Genomic DNA, 17,655 nt, shown 5'->3' with positions numbered 1-17,655 from the left:
AATCACTTCTGATCATTTCGTCATCTTCAAAACGGTGATAATAGTAAGTGCTTTCTGGATATAAAATTCCTGCATCTCCTTCTTAGTTATTCAGAAACATAATAAGGCTAAGTTCTAAGATCTGAAAATAAAATTGGAGTGGCAATAGCCTTTGCCAGTTCTAAATGTGCCTTGATTCTTATTTCAACAATGCTCCTTGATTCTATTTCAAAGTTCAGACATTGCTTTGGTGTTACAATTTACTGAATCAATTAAAAACCCATTTCAATTCCTTTGGATTAAAAAAAAAATTCCAAAATTTTCTTCGAAATTGTTTATTTTATTTGGTAAGAATCATTGAAATATTATGTTTCTGAAGAATGTATTTTCTCACATGTAGCAAATTACAACATGTCTTGAAATAGAAAATTTTAAACAAAAATGGCTGCAATTCTGAAATTATTACTTAATTTTCTTGTACTGTCGGTGCTCACTACATCACAAGTTCAATCAACATATATCCTTCAAGCCAAATATATTATTTATAACAATAAAAAAATTAAAAAAAGATCAATAAAATGTACTGTCTAATATGTTAATTCAGTAAACTGCTGGACTATCTATATTATTAGATAGCAAAATGCACTCACAAAAAAATTTGCAAATTTAAAATTCAAAATTCGAAATCTAAAGCTGGAGATACTTGAACCAAATTTTTCTCACCCTGAGCAACAGGCATTGTTGAATGAGTACTAGAATTACCACCTTGAGAAGAGCTGTGATGGTTTTCCGGTAAAGCGGCCGGGCGGTTCTCCGTCCCATCAGAGGGTGCTACAAGTGTGCCTTGATTGTACAAAGTGCTCAATTGATGAAAATAAGGACATGTCCTAGAGTCAATTGACCTCTTCTTGTTGGCATCCTTTGTTTTTCTGAAGTACTTGTTTATGTTCTCCCATTTCTCTTTGCACCTCTTCGCACTTCTCTTGTAACCCAACTCTGACATCCCTTGTGAGATTCTCTCCCATAGAGGAACCCTTGATGCTGCTCCTTCCTTGTCCTCACCATTGTTGTAGAGATTGCACCTCAAGTTTATCAATGCAAACACTTCATCTCTTGGCCATCTTTTGCCTATGTCATCTTTGCCATCGGATGTTATAAGCTTTTGAGAGTCACTATTTTGTATTGGAGTTGAAGTGGGTGCTAATGGCTTGTTTTGGGTAGCGGCGGAACTAGGGTTTTGCGGACTTATGGCTATTGTTGATGAAGTTTGCTTTTTTGGAACGCTGGTTGGAGCAAGATTTGATCTAGGGTTTTGAGTTTGATTTGGGTTTTGAGCAAGAATTAAGGAACTAGATGTAGTGAGAGGATTAGGAATTGAATAGTTTGGTACCTTATGCTTATTAACTCCACTTTCTTCACTTGTTGATGATGATGACGAGGAGGAGGATGATGAGAATCTTGTTAAGAACTTGATTATAGTTGCTTGTCTGTTACTAGTAATTGCTTGTTCACTAGCCCTAATTTCAAGCTCCTTGTTAAACCTATCAATCTGTTGCTTCTTCCAAGCTTCTTCTCTTGCAACCTTCTCTTCGTCTCTCTTCACCAAATCTTCAATCAGCTTGTTATGCATCTCTTCTTGTTGAGCCATCAGCTTCTTCACAATGTCTTCACAAAACCCCTTAAACCTCTCAAAGTTCTTCTCTCTAAATTTCCTCTTCTTCTTCCCTTTTGATAATTTCTCTTTATCCTGGTGATGATAACATGATGATTTGTTTGCAACCGTTTGATCATTTCTTGGATGTTCAGCTTCTTGTTCCATGATCTTGTCTCCTTCTTCTACTTCTTCTTCTTCTTCTCTTGGTTGTTGTTGATCCAACTTTTCGTTTGCTTCATCAGCAACATTATGACCATGAGGAGAATTTTGTCCACGATGATAAAGCTCTTGTTCCTCATCATCAAATTCACTAAACAATGTCCTATAGTTCTTGTTGTAATTAATGTTACTGAAGTTTCTGCTCTCCTCTTCAAATTTTTCCTTGCACTTTTCAGCACTCCTCTTGTACCCAAGCTCTTCGAGCCTCCTTCGCATACAACACACACGACATAAATGAATAAAACCAAAACCACCCATATGAGCATCGGCATTTATTAATACCCTCTATTATACAACTTTCAATTATGAAATAAAATATGCAGGACTGCTTTCTTTAAATAAACACACACTCTCTCTCCTATCTCATATTAGTATTATTATTTATTTTTTTGCTGAAGATCCCAATTCAAAAAGAAAGCACTGTCACTAAACAATCAATAATTCAAGTCACAAAATTTCATGATGATTTGAAGAGACACTGCAACTGTGCAACACGAATATACATAAACAATTCATCATATGTAAACCCTAACATATTGAAAAAGAATCGCATACATACATACATACATATATATACGTGTTTGTACCTTGAAACGTGTTCCCAAGTGAGTTCTGGGAACCAATTCTCCAAGCTAGATCTGATCCTCAACAGTGCAATTAGTTCGTCAAGTGACCAAGCTGGATCTTTTTGAATCAATCCCTCTCTTTGAACAACCTCCAAATTCATACCAACCAAGCTGCTGCTGCTGCTTCTGTTCTCTTCTTTCTCTTCATTAATCTTCTGCTGCTGCAACGAGTGCAATAACTGATGGGGTTGCTGCACTTGTTGTGAAGTAGTAGTACTATTAAAAGGATCAAAACTAGCAGGGAAAGGTGAGCTGCCATGATGATGATGGTGGTGGTGATGATGAAGATGAAGAGACGACGAAGAAGATGAAGTAGAGAAAGAAAGAGGAAAGGGCACTACTGATGCCCTCGAAGCTGCTGCTATGAATTGGTGCAATTGGTCTGCAGGCACTTCATCAAACATGGTGTTAATTTTGTGTACTAATTTTATTAATTTTCCTCTCTTCTTTTCTTTCGCTTTTCTTTTCTTTCTTACCCCTCTTTGCTCAATGAAAGTCACTGTGTGTGAATTTGCAAATTAATGTTCTATGTTCTCTCTCTATCAATCTCTGTCTATCTATCTATACGTCTCTTCATTTATCAAGAACTTTGTCTTATCGTAAAGACACCGCGAAGTGTGAACTCTCTATGTCACTGTTTGAATCGAAGCTACATGGGTGTTGTTTTGTATAATTGGAGCATGCATCTCACTTGCCAAGATCGAGAGTGGGGGTTAATTGGATGTCTGAAAATGATACTTGTAAATGATTCTTTTTTTCCCATTTTTTTATTTTTGATATTTTGGGTATCAAATTCATGGGTCCTTAGAATCCTATGCAGCAGCTGCTGAGGCTGGTGATGGTGTAAATTAACGGCAATGGGGATGGCAGGACACGTGAAGACATGCAGAGAATGGGACCAATTTTATTTAAGGAAGAGGGAGAGGAATTTTCACATGCTTCTGCGGGGCTAACAGTGAGGCATTGTACAGCCTCCTGATCATCAATTTCTGGGGGACCCAGTGGGGCCGGCCTTTACCATTTGAGGATAATAATGTGACATCACATCGCTTGAAATTATTAGTGGGCATTTTAAGCGTCTACACAATTTTGCAGCAAAGTGGTCTAGCAAAGGGAATATTGCCAAAAAGCTAGCGATCAAGCTCTGGGTATTTCATATTAAGGGGAAAAAGAAAAAAAAAATTAAACAATGATGATGATGATGGTTGAATTTATTATAAACACACTTTAATTATTTAGTTATTTATTTTGTGTAACTTCAGAGTTTTAAAAGCTTACTTCAATTCTTTGGGGCGTTCATCTATCTGAATCCAATAATTTAATTTGTAAGAAAAAAAAAATAACATTGTGTATGTTTTTGCTACACATAAATTTACGCTAAATTATGACCAATCTTTGCTTTCAAAAATATGAAACAGTGACCATAACTTTTTAATCGTAATTTTAAATTAAAGATAGTTTAATATCACCGACATATTTGTACATAACTTGTATATCAAAGTAGAAGAATCTTATTATCAATAAAGTATTGACTCCACTGGTAATGGAGTCCCCTTAAGTGGTTTGACTTGGTTTGCTTCCCAGTTCGAGTCGCAGGGAAGTCGCCTTTGTTGAGAGAATCTGTGCCTCTTGGTTCGAGCGAGAACTTCTAATCTGGGTTGTGGTACGGGCTTCAAGGTGTCTCCCACAGTTGGAGCCCTCCCCAGGATACCTCGTGGTAAAAAAAAAATATAAGAATCTTATTCGCAGGGAAGTCACCTTTGTGTTTTTGTTGGGAGAATCTGTGCTTCTCGGTTCGAGCGGAAATTTCTACACAGTTAGAGGCCCTCCTCAGGATACCTCGTGGTAAAAAAAAAAGTATAAGAATCTTATTAAGAATATCATCGTTTTAAAAGACAGTTTAATATTACTGATAATATTTGTACATATTGTGTAGATCGAACTATAAAAACTTTATCGGTACCAATCCAGTGTTAAGATTCAATACCCCACACCACTAATTTAAGGCCGGACATGGGAGCTTGTAAGTACTATTTGAATTTCCTCTTTTTATAAGTCGATTTTTAAGGATTTGGTTATTACATAGTGTATGCCTAATGATTGATGCACCAGCTCCCAACAAGCCGACCTTTAAAAACAAGATTATACTATTTTATTTTACATATTCATTTTTTAAAATTTGCAAATTAGTTTTGAGATGAATGTCCTTCCAAATGTCAAAATAATCTTTATTAATTAAAGCATCTCAAGTTATGAAGATTTTTGTGTCCTCTTCAAACACCCCCCCCCCCAAAAAATCATTACTACAAAAATATTATTTTAAATTGATTTGTAGCTGTCGATAGAAAATGATCTAATTTACAATGGTCAAGAGTTAATTAATAAGGATTAATTCATTTATAATTTTATCTCAACCAAATAACATTCGTTTTAACTAGTTCTGTTTTAATGGGAATCTCATTTTTCTTAGGAGAATATGAATGTTTTGTTCAATTTTCATAGAAAAACTCAGATTGATATCACGATTCAAGCAACTTAGCTATAGGAAGGAGAGCAGAAAAAATGTAATTAATTAGCATTCCGAGTTGCTACCAAATTTCACACGAATAAAATGTGATCTTGATATATTTTTTTCAAACATTAATCAGTCACAAACATTTTTAGAATTGAAAACATAATATCAACTATAATTTTTTACAAAATTTAACCCCATCCTTCATATCAAACAATTGTGTTACTCGAAAAATAAAGACAGAATTTCACAGATTACACCCATTTGAATTTCAGAAAATATAAAATTGGGTGCGGTGCAAGTCGTAAAACAATTGATTGTTGGCCCATCTCCTCTTCTTGCCAATCTCAAGTTAATTTCCTTAGCCTTAGATTTTGCGAGGTATTGGCGGTGAACTCGGGAGACTCGGAACCATTGCATCTAGATATTGTTTAAATTCGGGCGTTGTGGCATTCTTTTCCATTGCTTCAAAGAACTGCGGCAATGGGCTCTGTGCTATCGACTTTATTTCTGGTGACGCCGGCGGCTCTGCCAGTTTTGGACCCCCTTTCGCTTTGGATTCTATTGCATCAAAGACAAAAAGAAGAAAAACAATAAGTTGTTGTTATACATTCAATTTCATTCTTCAAAAAAAATTCTTTTTTTCTTGCTAGGCACCCGCATTCGATTTCAGGAAGAGCATGGGTTAAAAATTTAAAATTGTACCAAAAAAAAAAAAAAAAATTCAACCATAAAATTCAAGTACAAAATCTAAACTAATAATTAGAGAAGACGACGGCAACACCTTCCAATTTGACAAAATGATCATGGAGACTGCTTTGTTTTAAAAACAGTCATAAATGATCTCTTTCGGATAATTGTACCCTTCAACTATAGTGACCTAAGTGTATAATCTAAATAAAATTATCTAAAAAGAAATTTGCATGACCATTTTTGCAATTCTCGCAACCATTTCACTCAATCAGGAGGGTGTAATTATTCTTTTCCCTGAAAAATGAAGGAAAAAAAGGGAATTGCAGATAAATTTTGAGAAAATGAACTTACTTCTGGCGCCAATTTCAAGGCAGTCATTGCCAAGTGAAGGCATGCATCTCATGTTACACCAAATCCAGCAGGTAAGAGCATCTTTTTTCAAATCATTTTTACAATAATGGCGACAATCATTGTATATCTTATTTCCTTCGGCAATATGGATCTCGTTGCTCAAAACCGAAAGTACTGCAAAAATTAACCAAATTGAAGCACTTTCGATTCGAGCCATTTCTTTCTTTCTTTACCTTTTTTCTTTTCCCTCCCGTTTTCCACTATCTCTTGCTACTCTCAATTTATTATTTGTTGCTCGTAAATGGCATTTGGGAGAGCCATTTATGCATGTTTAGAAATGGGTAATTTTAGATGCCGGAAAGTCGAATTTATGGTTTAGTTGTGATTACAGGTTGTATAGTTTTTTTTTCTTTATTTTTATTTTTGTTGTTGTTATAATAAGTGCTTAATTCTTTTGTTGGCGTTGATTCATAAATAGGGATTAGTAAAATTCGCCAACAACCAACATTCGTCACAAATAGTTTAGTTAATAGTTTCATTTTATGAGGCGGTATCAAGGGCAATGAGCAGGGATTGAGATCCTCTCTTAATCTGAGCATTTATGATTTTTTACAGATCTTGTACAGCATGTATTTTAGTAATATTAGTGTATGATTACGATTTATCTACTTTTTCTTTTTAATTTATTAACCACCAATCATATTAATAGCACTTACTCAGATAAAGATAGGATCCTGATCCGATGAGCAGATGATCTCGAAATAGTTGTACAAAAACTTGAGACGTAGAGTTGATTCACTAACTTACAAAATAAAATGCATAAATACTTAATAGTATGGAATAGTGATAATAATTTCCTTTTTTGAAACAGAACGTTACGAAGATCAAAATATTGAGACCTATTAGAGCGATAAATTGGATTGACCGATAAAATTTTAGTGAAGAATAGAGAGCAACACTTGTACATATTAAGTAAATACCTTCATTTACAGTGCACATATGATTCGAGTTCCATGCTCTATTCAAAATTCTCTTGGCTCTTTTAATTTAATCTCCACCAATATAGTTAGGTTCTCCAACTAATGTCAAAATATATATATTTGCTGTAAATATTGTCCTCTAATTTGACAAATCTAGATTCATAGACTCTAGATTTAAAACTTAAAGACTTATTCACGAAAAAAACACAACGAACCAATATTATTACCATCATAGAGTAAGATTTCGATGGGCACACACCAACCATCCTCACTCCCAAAGGAGGAGAAAACTGAAATAGAACAACTATCCTCAACTCATGAGGCGGGGGAGGCTGAAAAAAAAAACAAAAAAGAAAATGAAATTTCACTCGTAAAGATTTGGTAAGGAAGAAATGAAGAACTTACAGAGCAAAGTCGTAGGAGAGTTATAAAAATTTAAAAACCTTGATTTCAATGTAATTTTATAACCACGATGTAGTTTGTAAAATTCAACTACAATAAAATAAAAATTAAATCTAACTATGCCACCAAAAGTAAAAAGTGCAAATAGAATGAGAGTCCAATAAATTAACTTTTACGTATCGAGGTTTCATAATGATCAAATGATTTGTCTTTAATTTTGTAGTTAATTATTAATTCTCAAATGAAAATGATACTTCAAACATTAATCTAAAAGCAGAATCCAAACGCGATTTCTACCTCTTGATCAAAATAAAATCATAACGATGCAACAGATAATCTCGTATTATAAGGATTGATTTTATTCCATGTCCTTAAAAATGTAAAGGGTGGGTTCATTGACAATTCTTTTGGGTTCAATCAGAATGTCCCAGTCAAGTGATGGGCTCCACATAAAAGTTTTAGGAGCCATTCTTGCGGTCTAGCCCAGAAAACTTCAACCCATTGGGTTGCTCTGTTGTTGAGAATGTGTTTGGAGGCAAACCACTATATACGCCCATTGTCACAGTTTAAAGGGTGTTTTTGGCTTGTTTGAGAAGCTGATGCCCAAACAGCCCCTAAAGATTTTTAAGTTCTTAACCAGGATTTTTCTAACTCATAAACCTTGAATGAGTCAACTCGATGCTTCTTCCAAAGCCATCCTTCTCTTTCTTTATTTTTAATTCTCTCTCCTTAAACCCTAAACTAAACAAAACCCAGCCCCTGTTTTCTCTCTAAAACCCTAAAAAGTAAAACTTTCATTCATCAAGAATCTCGCCAATGGCTGACTCGTCATCAAATCAAACACCTAACAAAGAACACAATTACCGCCAATACCATCCTTACCAGCAATTCGACGTTCCGATCCAAAACCTCTACAATCTCCCCACATCCCCTGAATTCCTCTTTCACGAAGAATCCCTCAATTCTCGCCGATCATGGGGCGAGAATCTTCAATACTACACGGGTTCCGGTTACTTATCCGGCGCCGTCCTGGGCGCAATCAAGGGATCCGTCGAGGGCTTGCGCCAGGCGGAGCCGTCGGATTCCCTCAAGCTGAGAGTTAACCGGGTTCTCAACTCCGGCGGCCAAGTGGGTCGGCGATTTGGGAACTCGTTGGGTGTTTTGGGGTTGATTTTCGCTGGGATGGAAAGTGGGCTGATTTATTTGAGGGATTCTGATGATTTGTTGAACACTGTGGCGGCTGGTTTGGGTACTGGGGCGATTTATAGGGCCGCCGGTGGGTTGAGGTCAGCGGCAGTTGCTGGGGCTATCGGTGGTATCACGGCTGCGGCGGCTGTGGCTGGGAAGCAGGCTGTGAAGAGATATGTGCCTATTTGAGTGAAAATTGGGTTTTTTCTAGTGGGGGTTTTAGGGTTTTAGCTGTTCTTATGGTTTCTATTTGATGAAATTTGTCGACTAGGCCTTTGTTCTGTTGTGTTCATATTTTATGTTTCTAATGGAAACCTTTATTTGTCATTGAGTTATTTTGGTTTTCGTTTGATGGATTGCTGAATTATTAATCTCTGGAGGTAGGGACTATTTTATCTTAAGGAGTTGATTGTAATTCCGGCTCTTTACTTGAACTTGCTCTGTTCAGAGATTTTTCACGCGATCAACTGTTTTTCACTCTTGGATGTTTTTACATATGTAGTGTGATTTTTCCTTTTTGGTCATAGACTCATAATCTTCGTTTTCTTGTTTGTGAATTAATGTGAATTCGGGAATCAAGTTTGTGATGGAGTATGTCTAAAGGCTTCATGCTTTTACTTTTGGTGTGAGTAGCATGCTAACATGGTAATGGAGGTCTAAACATTGTACTCTTTGTTTTAGACCCTATATTGATTAAGGGAGTGACCTGTTTCTCATATTGAGAATGGATGGGGGAGGTTGGGAATCAATGGTAAATTTAGAGGATTTCAGGGTCGTACGGGATAGAACCAGTGGCAGAGTGTGATACTTCAAAAAGTGTACTAACGATGTTGGTGGAGTATTTGAATTTCAAAAGACTTCATGGTTTTCATAATGCAAACCTAATAATAACGGAGGGCTGACGATTATATTCTTCATTCTAGACGCTATGCTGGTTAAGACAGTGATCTGCTTCTTAAGGATGTTTTCTTTTGTAGGCAACTTGAAGACTATAGGAGTTGAGACTGCAAAGATACATAATAATATTTTTTTTTTTTTTGGATAGTCATCCTTGAATATATGATAAGAAGAATTTGGATGTTTAGTTGTTTTCAGTAATTGTTGCCCTGGAATGTGATGACCTGTCGTTGTGGGTTAATTGATTAGAGGGGCCTTCATTTCTTTTACTGCTATTTCAACTGAAAATGAAAATGAAAATGAGTTGATTGTGCTGGATTCTTGTTTACGCATGTTGTTTTGTCCTCCCTAGGGATGACAATGGGGAGGGGAGGGGAGGGGACCAATCTCCCCATACCCATCCCCGATATTTTGCATATGTCCCTGTCCCTGTCAGAATTACTTGAAAGAATCTCCATCTCCTCCCCGAATAATAACAGGGATCCCCGAGGGCCCCTGGATAACTAATAGTCTAATACATTATTTTTATTTTCGATTTTAAATTAATCATATTAAAATAAAAAATTCAGATAAAAATAAAGTTCAAAATATATCTTACATTAATATTGATCCATTACAAAGTCACATTCAAAATATAAATTATTAAAATAATTATAAAACAATGAAAATAATATAAGTAAAGTAACTTATAAGTGCAAATATTAATAACTGTATAATATAATCATAATGTAAAATAAACTCATACTATTATTGTAAGCTCGTAACCAACTTTGACAGCACATTAAGGCCTCCAATGTGCTTGGATGAAGTTTGTTACGGTGTGGGCTCACAACTCTACCACCGGTGCTAAAAGTTGATTCAGAAGCAACTGTTGTAATTGGAATTGCCAAAATATCTCTAGCAATTCGAGCTAATGTAGGATACCTATTAGCATTTAATAATATAAATATTTTGATATTTATTATTTTTAACAATATTTATAATTTTGTTATTTATTTATTAGTAATTTTAAAAATAAAAATAAAATTAAAAATTAAAATGGAAAAATGGGTAGGGGATGGGGATTCCACCTCATCCCTGTCCCCTCCCCAAATAAAAAATTGGGTAAAAAATTTTTCCCGTCTCCTCCCCGAATAAAAAATTAGGTATAAAATTATCCTCGTATCCTCCTCGAATGAAAAAAATCCCCGAAAGTATCCGTCCCCAAGAGAATTTTTGCCAGCCCCAGTCCTCCCTGGGTAGGGGAAACGCTCGTTATGATCACTATTAATATCAGCCCAAAGGCCCATATGGACATTATCAACCAGACTGCAGAAAGAAGCCGATGGGCTTCTACATTAAGCTTTGCAGACTGCAGAATTTAAAATGAGAAAGCATTCCAGACTTCCTTTCCCTAATGTCATGTCACATAAATATGGAAAGTTTCCAAGAAAACAGAGGTGTGATTTAAAAACATCACAAGAGTCAAGGATCATTTGGCCTTGCATAACTTGCCATATTGGTGATCACAACTATACATTGCATATATATCTTTTCTAAAATTTTATCAAGACCATTTGGGACATGTCCAGGCTATTTTCTTGCTATCTTTCCTTGTATAACTTCTATCCAAACCTACAAACAAATTGCCATATATTTCTTAGGATATGATTGTGGATATGAAAATGAATAATGAATTAGACATACCATAAATATCTGGATCTTTCATATATGCCTCTACTGAAATTTGAAACTACAAAACGCCAACTCCTCGGCACTTTGTAATGAATTAAACATACCATATATTTCTAGATGTTTCATATGTACCAATATTGAAACCATAAAATACCAACTCCTTGGCACTTTTGTCTCCTCCATACTACACAAATTTGAGAGAATGGAAAAGATTTCTCAACTGAAATTGGCTTGCTTGGTTGTTCTTTTGTTAATTGCTTCTTCTGGTATGTATATGTTACAGTACTTATCTCGTGTCCTACTTGTAGAAAATTTTAAGTCTATGTTTTTATTCCAAATGCTTCTTGCAAATTAACAATTCCAAATTAACTGATTATGAAATCAAACAATATTGATTTTAGGTTTACCCAGAGGATCAACCGAAGAAGTTGTTGTTGCTTGCAAAGATGATAAAATATGTGATGAAGTGTGTGGATCAATTCCCGGTAGTGGCAAGTGCATCGATGGAAAATGTGAATGTCTAAGTGGAAAGTTTGCAGACCAAAAATTCTCTCAAGACCACCTCTCCGAAACATGATAATGATGCATGTATCATTTTGGTGAACATATGTTGAATATCGACAAGTCTGAATAAGGAATGTTAAAACTAAATTTGCATTTATTATTATTTTTTTCTTGAGTTGATTATAGCATTTTACTTTTTGATGTTGCGATAAATGCCTTTTCAAAATTCAAAATAATCATTATATGTAAAGCAATCTAATTGGGTATATAACTTGCATCAATTGATTGAGTTCAGAAATTGTTTTATGTAGATTCATGGTAGAACCAGCTTTTTGGTTCAAGAGAGCTAGAATGAAGAAATAAAGAACCTAGTTGATTTGCCCAAGTTCAAATACTGTCATGATTCCTATGGTTCTATCTTTAATCGAAGATATATTGAATATTTGATAGAGCATTGATACAAGAATACAGCTTCCAACATCTTCTAATTTAAACAACATTACCTTATCCTTTCTGCATTTATTGAAAAATTACTAACATGACCATCACCAAAATAATAAGAAATTATTGAGATTTCCGTAATTGTTTAACAAGTAATTATGCAAATCCTTTACCAAATACATTGTTAATTAATCAATAATCAAATTCTCCCTTAAAAACCATGCAAATTATCAAATTGATGATTAAAATCATCCATGAACTTCTAAATGTTCTAATTTAATTGTTGATTGTATTTTATTTTAATTTAGGGATGGTAAAGGGATGGGGTGGGGTGCCCTATCCCATTAAAAATTTCGCCTTCATTTTCCACCCCATCCCTCAATAAATTTAGCGAAGTGGGAATAGGGAATCCCTATGTGGCGAATGATTTCTTCATCCCCGCCATATTTCCCATTTACTTATTTTATAGTAGATATTGATAAATGGTTTTAGTAAATCATAAATTAAAGACTTAAATAAAATCATTACTATATTATAAAGTATTTAAATTATTTTAAAAAAATCTCTAAAAGCTTGAAACAATATTTTAAAATAATATCAAAACAAAAAAAATATGTGAAGAGAGCAGCACATTGAGAGAAAAGAAAACATAATAATGTTTTAAGGATAAATAAGAATTATAATATAAGGTTTGCTTTTACTTATAACCTTTTTATAATAGGTAAAAGTAAAAAAAATTATTAACCAACATTGAAGTTGATAAAACAAAAATTTTATTGAACAAAAATTAAAAAATATTTATATATATAGGGATTGGGGTGGGTTGGCAGAGGCGGATGTAGTGTAGGACTAGTGGGGGCTCAAGCCCCCACTGAAAAAAAAAAACTCTTCTTTATTTAAAAGAAAAATTAATAAATTTTTAAATAATCTCAGTTAAATTATCAAATAGTTCCGTTCTTTTAGTTTCTACAGCCACAATAGAGAGAACATGTAACGCCCAATTTTATTTATTTATTTATTTATCCTCTTTTGCCCTTATTAAATTGAATAGGATAGTTATTATTGAGTGTTTGTGTGTAAGTAAAATTTATCGGATTGTTTTAAATAAGTTACGTAAGTTATTAGTTTTTTAAAAATATTTATTAATTACCAAGTATTTAAGAGAAAACCATCTTTGACTTGTGCTGATTTTTTGTGAAATATTGTATGCAATGCTATGCATGTTCACAGTGCCTCTGTAAATTTTCATGGTTTTCCGACATGTGTATAGGTTATTAAAAATCAGCATGTGCAGGATACTCATAAGCATAGGATATGTTTAGAATATGTATAAGTATTAAGGTAGTATTAGTGTCTATGATTTAAGGATGATTGGGATTATGTTTAAGGTTAGAGATGATATTGATAAGAATATTTTTATGATGATTATAGGACGAGGGTGAGCTCGTTGGTTGTTCTTGAGGTATTGAATTGATTGCTACGGATCGAGGTAAGTAGATTCATGTATGATATGCTTTATAATAAATGCAATTTTTGTTATAAGAATTATGTTTAAATGGAAATTTTTACAAAACTGATTTCTAAAATATTTAAATGAATTTTGTAAAATAAAAACGTTTTTAAATGAGTTTATATAAATGTATTTTAAAATGAATTTTTCTTAAGAAATTAGTTTTCTTAAACTAAATGTTTTCGTAAAGAATTTTCTAAAAGAATTAAATGTTCAAAGAAAAGTTCTTAAATGTTTTAGAAGATTTTAAATGCTATTTATGAAAGGATGTAAGGTGGATTCAAAAATGTTTTGGCTCATGGTCCGTAGTAATGTATACAATGCAAATGTTATGATGTTATGTAATGCTATGGCCAGCTTGTTGGTATGATGATGATCTTGTGCACAAGGATGTTATGAACAATGTGGGGTATAGTACCCTAAATGAGGAACAATGCGGGGTATAACACCCTAAATGATGAATGATGAATGATGACTGATGATGACTACGAGGCATGAGCTACCAATGTTTACGCTTTAATGTTTTTATAAAGGTTTTAATGTTTTTATGTGAATCCACCCCTTATGCTAAATGAAGATGTTGTTATAAAATGTTTAACGATACATGACAAAGGTTTTCAAATATTGTGCATGGATTTGCTTACCGAGTTGACGGCTCACCCCTCGTCTCTAATATTTTGCAGATTGATTAGAAATGTGGCTTGGGTTTTTTCTTAGTGGATCTTTGGAGTTGCTTTAAAGATTAAATTTGGCTAGACTTTTTATTTTGGATTAGAGACTTTACTTTGGAGACTTTATTTCATATGTTTTATGTAAGGATTCAGTTGGAGTCTGAATAATGATTGTTTATCTTGAGATTTATTAATAAGAATAAATGATGTGAGGTTTCATTCCAATTTTACCCTTGTGTTTTCATGGGTAATTTTTGGGGTGTTACATTTGTGGTATCAGAGCGAAGGATAAGATTCTGTAGACACATGAGGTTAAAAATTCATAGGGTAAGACTATGATTTTAATGCAAGTGAGGTAATAGATATTTTAATGCCTAAACTATGATTTAGTACAGTCAAAAGCTGATTTTAGATATGTCGAAAAACCATACTTTTATTATATGTTTCTTGAATGATTGCAATGTTGCATTGTTTGTGCTTTTTAATGAAATGCTTGTTAAAGCTTCTTGATAAATATGTTTATGTATATGTCTATGATTTTGCCTAGTATTTTGAAAGAAATGTTTCATTGGAAATTTTTTTCACACGTATATGCTTAATGGCCTCATAGGAAAATGGCTTCTAGATTTGCTTTTGTTAATGCTGACCAAACTTAGCCACAAGAGGGTGACGAAGTAGCTACTAGGTCAACTGGTTCCCGAATTATAACTAGGGGAACTGGTGCTAGGGCTGCTTATCGAGTGTATAAGTCTTGCTTGATTAGTTTGGGTGGTAGAGACTTTTTTTTTTTGTTAATTTGTTATCGATAGAGATGTATGATTTTGATGTTGTTTTGGGGATGAATTGATTGAGCACTGATCATGCTAGTATTGAATGTTTCTCTAAGGAGATTATGTTTAGAATTCCTAGAGAGAAGGAATTTCGGTTTCAAGGTAAACAGAGTTGTTGTCGAGGATTGATATCTACATTGAAGGCTAGAAAGATGTTTGGCAAAAGGGTGTGAGGCGTTTCTAGCTTGTGTAGTGGTTAATGGGAATTGTGAGGTTACTCTTGGAGACATTAATGTTATTAGGGAGTTTCCTGATGTGTTTCCAGAGGATTTGTCTGGTTTGCCTTCGGATAGGGAGATTGAATTCTCTATTGACTTGTTGCCAGGCACTGTACCTATTTCAAAAGCACCTTATCGTATGGCACCTATTGAGTTAAAAGAATTGAAAGTTCAATTACAAGAACTTCTTGATAAGGGCTTTATCCGCCCCAGTGTGTCTCCTTGGGGAGCACCTGTGTTGTTTGTGAAGAAGAGAGACGGTTCTATGCGGTTATGCATTGACTACCGACAGTTGAACTCAATTACCATAAAAAAAAGATATCGTCTACCCCGCATAGATGATCTTTTTGATCAGTTGCAAGGTGTAGTTGTATTTTCAAAGATTGATTTACGGTCTGGGTATCATCAACTTAAGGTGAAAGGTGAAGATGTACCTAAAACAGCCTCTAGAACTTGATATGGGCATTATGAGTTCCTTGTAATGCCCTTCGAGTTAACTAATGCTCCTGCAGCTTTTATAGACTTGATGAACAAGGTCTTTCAGCCTTTCCTTGACCGTTTCGTCATTGTCTTCATTGATGATATTATGGTATACTCTAAGACCATTGAGGAGCATTTGGGGATGGTCTTTCAAACACTTCGTGAGAAGAACCTCTATGCGAAGTTTAAGAAGTGTGAGTTTTGGCTTGACCAAGTAGTCTTTTTAGGGTATGTTGTTACTAAAGATGACATTTTTGTTAATCCAGCCAAGATTGAGGCTGTGGTGAATTGGTCAAGACCAACTAATGTTACTGAGATCAGGAGCTTCCTAGGTTTAGGTGGTTTGTGGATGGGTTCTCTAGACTCGCAGCCTTATTAACAAGATTGACCAGAAAGAATGCGAAGTTTGAATGGAGTGATGAATGTGAGAAAAGCTTTCAGGAGTTGAAGAAAATGTTGGTTTCTACTCCTGTCTTGACAGTCCCTTCTAGCGGTAGTGGCTTTGTTATTTACAGTGATGCCTCTAGGAAGGGGCTGAGATGTGTACTGATGCAGCATGGCAAGGTGATTGCTTATGCATCTCGACAATTGAAGAATTATGAACAGAACTACCCAACCCATGATTTAGAGTTAGCAGCTGTAGTATTTGCTTTAAAAATTTGGAGACACTATTTGTATGGTGAGACTTGTGAAATCTATACAGATCATAAGAGTTTGAAATATCTGTTCACCCAGAAAGAATTGAATTTAAGGCAGAGAAGATGGTTAGAGCTAGTGAAAGACTATGATTGCTCAATTCACTACCATCATGGCAAGGCAAATGTAGTAGCTGATGCTTTGAGTAAGAAGTCATCCGATTGTTTGGCACATATAATAACTACTCAAGGCTACATATTGGAGGATCTAAAGAAGATGGAAATTGAAATTGTTATACACGGGCATGCAAATATTTTGTCTTACTTGAGTGTTTAGCTTACTTTGATTGATAGGATTAAGGCTGCTCAGAGCGAAAATCCACAACTCAGAGATATTGTTGATGCAGTAAAGGCTGGACGTTCAGAATTTAGATTGGACAATGATGGTACTTTATGGTTCGGTCAGCGACTTTGTGTACCAAATGTGGTTGAGCTGAAGAAAGAGATAATGCGTGAAGGGCACGATTCTACATTTAGTGCTCATCTTGGAAGCACTAAATGTAACGAGACCTGAAACAAAATTTCTGGTGAAGGAACATGAAGGGTGATATTGCTGATCATGTTTCGAAGTGTTTGGTGTGTCAGCAAGTGAAGATTGAACACCAGAGGCCTACGGGCTCTCTTTAGTCACTTCCAATTCCAGAATGGAAGTGGGAGCAAATTACCATGGACTTTGTGAGTGGGTTACCTCGTTCGAGGAAGAGTTGTGACTCAATTTGGGTAATTATAGATCGTTTGACTAAGTCGGCACACTTCTTACCGATGAAGGCTGGTGATAAGCTTTGGAAGTTGGGCAAGCTTTTTGTTGATGAGATAGTGAGGTTACATGGAGTACCAGTGTCCATTGTCTCAGATAGGGATCCACGCTTTACCTCTAATTTTTAGGCTGGACTACAGAGGGAGTTTGGAACAAAGTTGAGATTGAGCACTGCTTTTCATCCTCAGACGGATGGACAGTCAGAAAGGACTATCCAAACTCTCGAGGACATGTTGCGAGCTTGTGTGTTAGATTTGGGAGGTAATTGGGAAGAACATCTACCACTAATAGAGTTTGCATACAATAACAGTTTCCATTCTAGTATTGGCATGGCACCTTTTGAAGCTCTATATGGGAGGAAGTGTAGGTCGCCG

At 34.9% G+C, this 17,655-nt stretch overlaps 2 protein-coding genes and 1 long non-coding RNA gene across 3 annotated transcripts; 2 read left to right on the top strand and 1 right to left on the bottom strand.

Moving 5' to 3' along the window:
* Positions 1 to 499: 499 nt before the first annotated feature.
* LOC102612135 (trihelix transcription factor GTL2) lies at positions 500 to 3,043 on the bottom strand. Its single transcript, XM_006471847.4, has 2 exons — positions 2,440 to 3,043; positions 500 to 2,060 (listed from the first exon to the last, which is right to left on the bottom strand). The coding sequence occupies exons 1-2, from the start codon at positions 2,880 to 2,882 to the stop codon at positions 653 to 655; spliced, it is 1,851 nt and encodes a 616-aa protein (XP_006471910.2). The 5' UTR covers positions 2,883 to 3,043; the 3' UTR covers positions 500 to 652.
* A 5,009-nt stretch (positions 3,044 to 8,052) lies between these two features.
* LOC102611845 (mitochondrial import inner membrane translocase subunit TIM23-3) lies at positions 8,053 to 8,939 on the top strand. The gene has a single exon (XM_006471846.4). The coding sequence runs from the start codon at positions 8,233 to 8,235 to the stop codon at positions 8,791 to 8,793; it is 561 nt and encodes a 186-aa protein (XP_006471909.2). The 5' UTR covers positions 8,053 to 8,232; the 3' UTR covers positions 8,794 to 8,939.
* A 2,381-nt stretch (positions 8,940 to 11,320) lies between these two features.
* LOC112497527 (uncharacterized) lies at positions 11,321 to 11,857 on the top strand. The gene is made up of 2 exons (XR_003064332.2): positions 11,321 to 11,441; positions 11,577 to 11,857. It is a non-coding gene; the product is annotated as an uncharacterized LOC112497527 (long non-coding RNA).
* Positions 11,858 to 17,655: the final 5,798 nt, after the last annotated feature.

This window comes from Citrus sinensis, chromosome 5 (genome assembly GCF_022201045.2).
Source record: "Citrus sinensis cultivar Valencia sweet orange chromosome 5, DVS_A1.0, whole genome shotgun sequence".
NCBI lineage: Eukaryota > Viridiplantae > Streptophyta > Magnoliopsida > Sapindales > Rutaceae > Citrus > Citrus sinensis.
The sequence above is the reverse complement of the archived record's forward strand: the minus strand, read 5'-3'. Positions and strand labels throughout refer to the sequence as shown.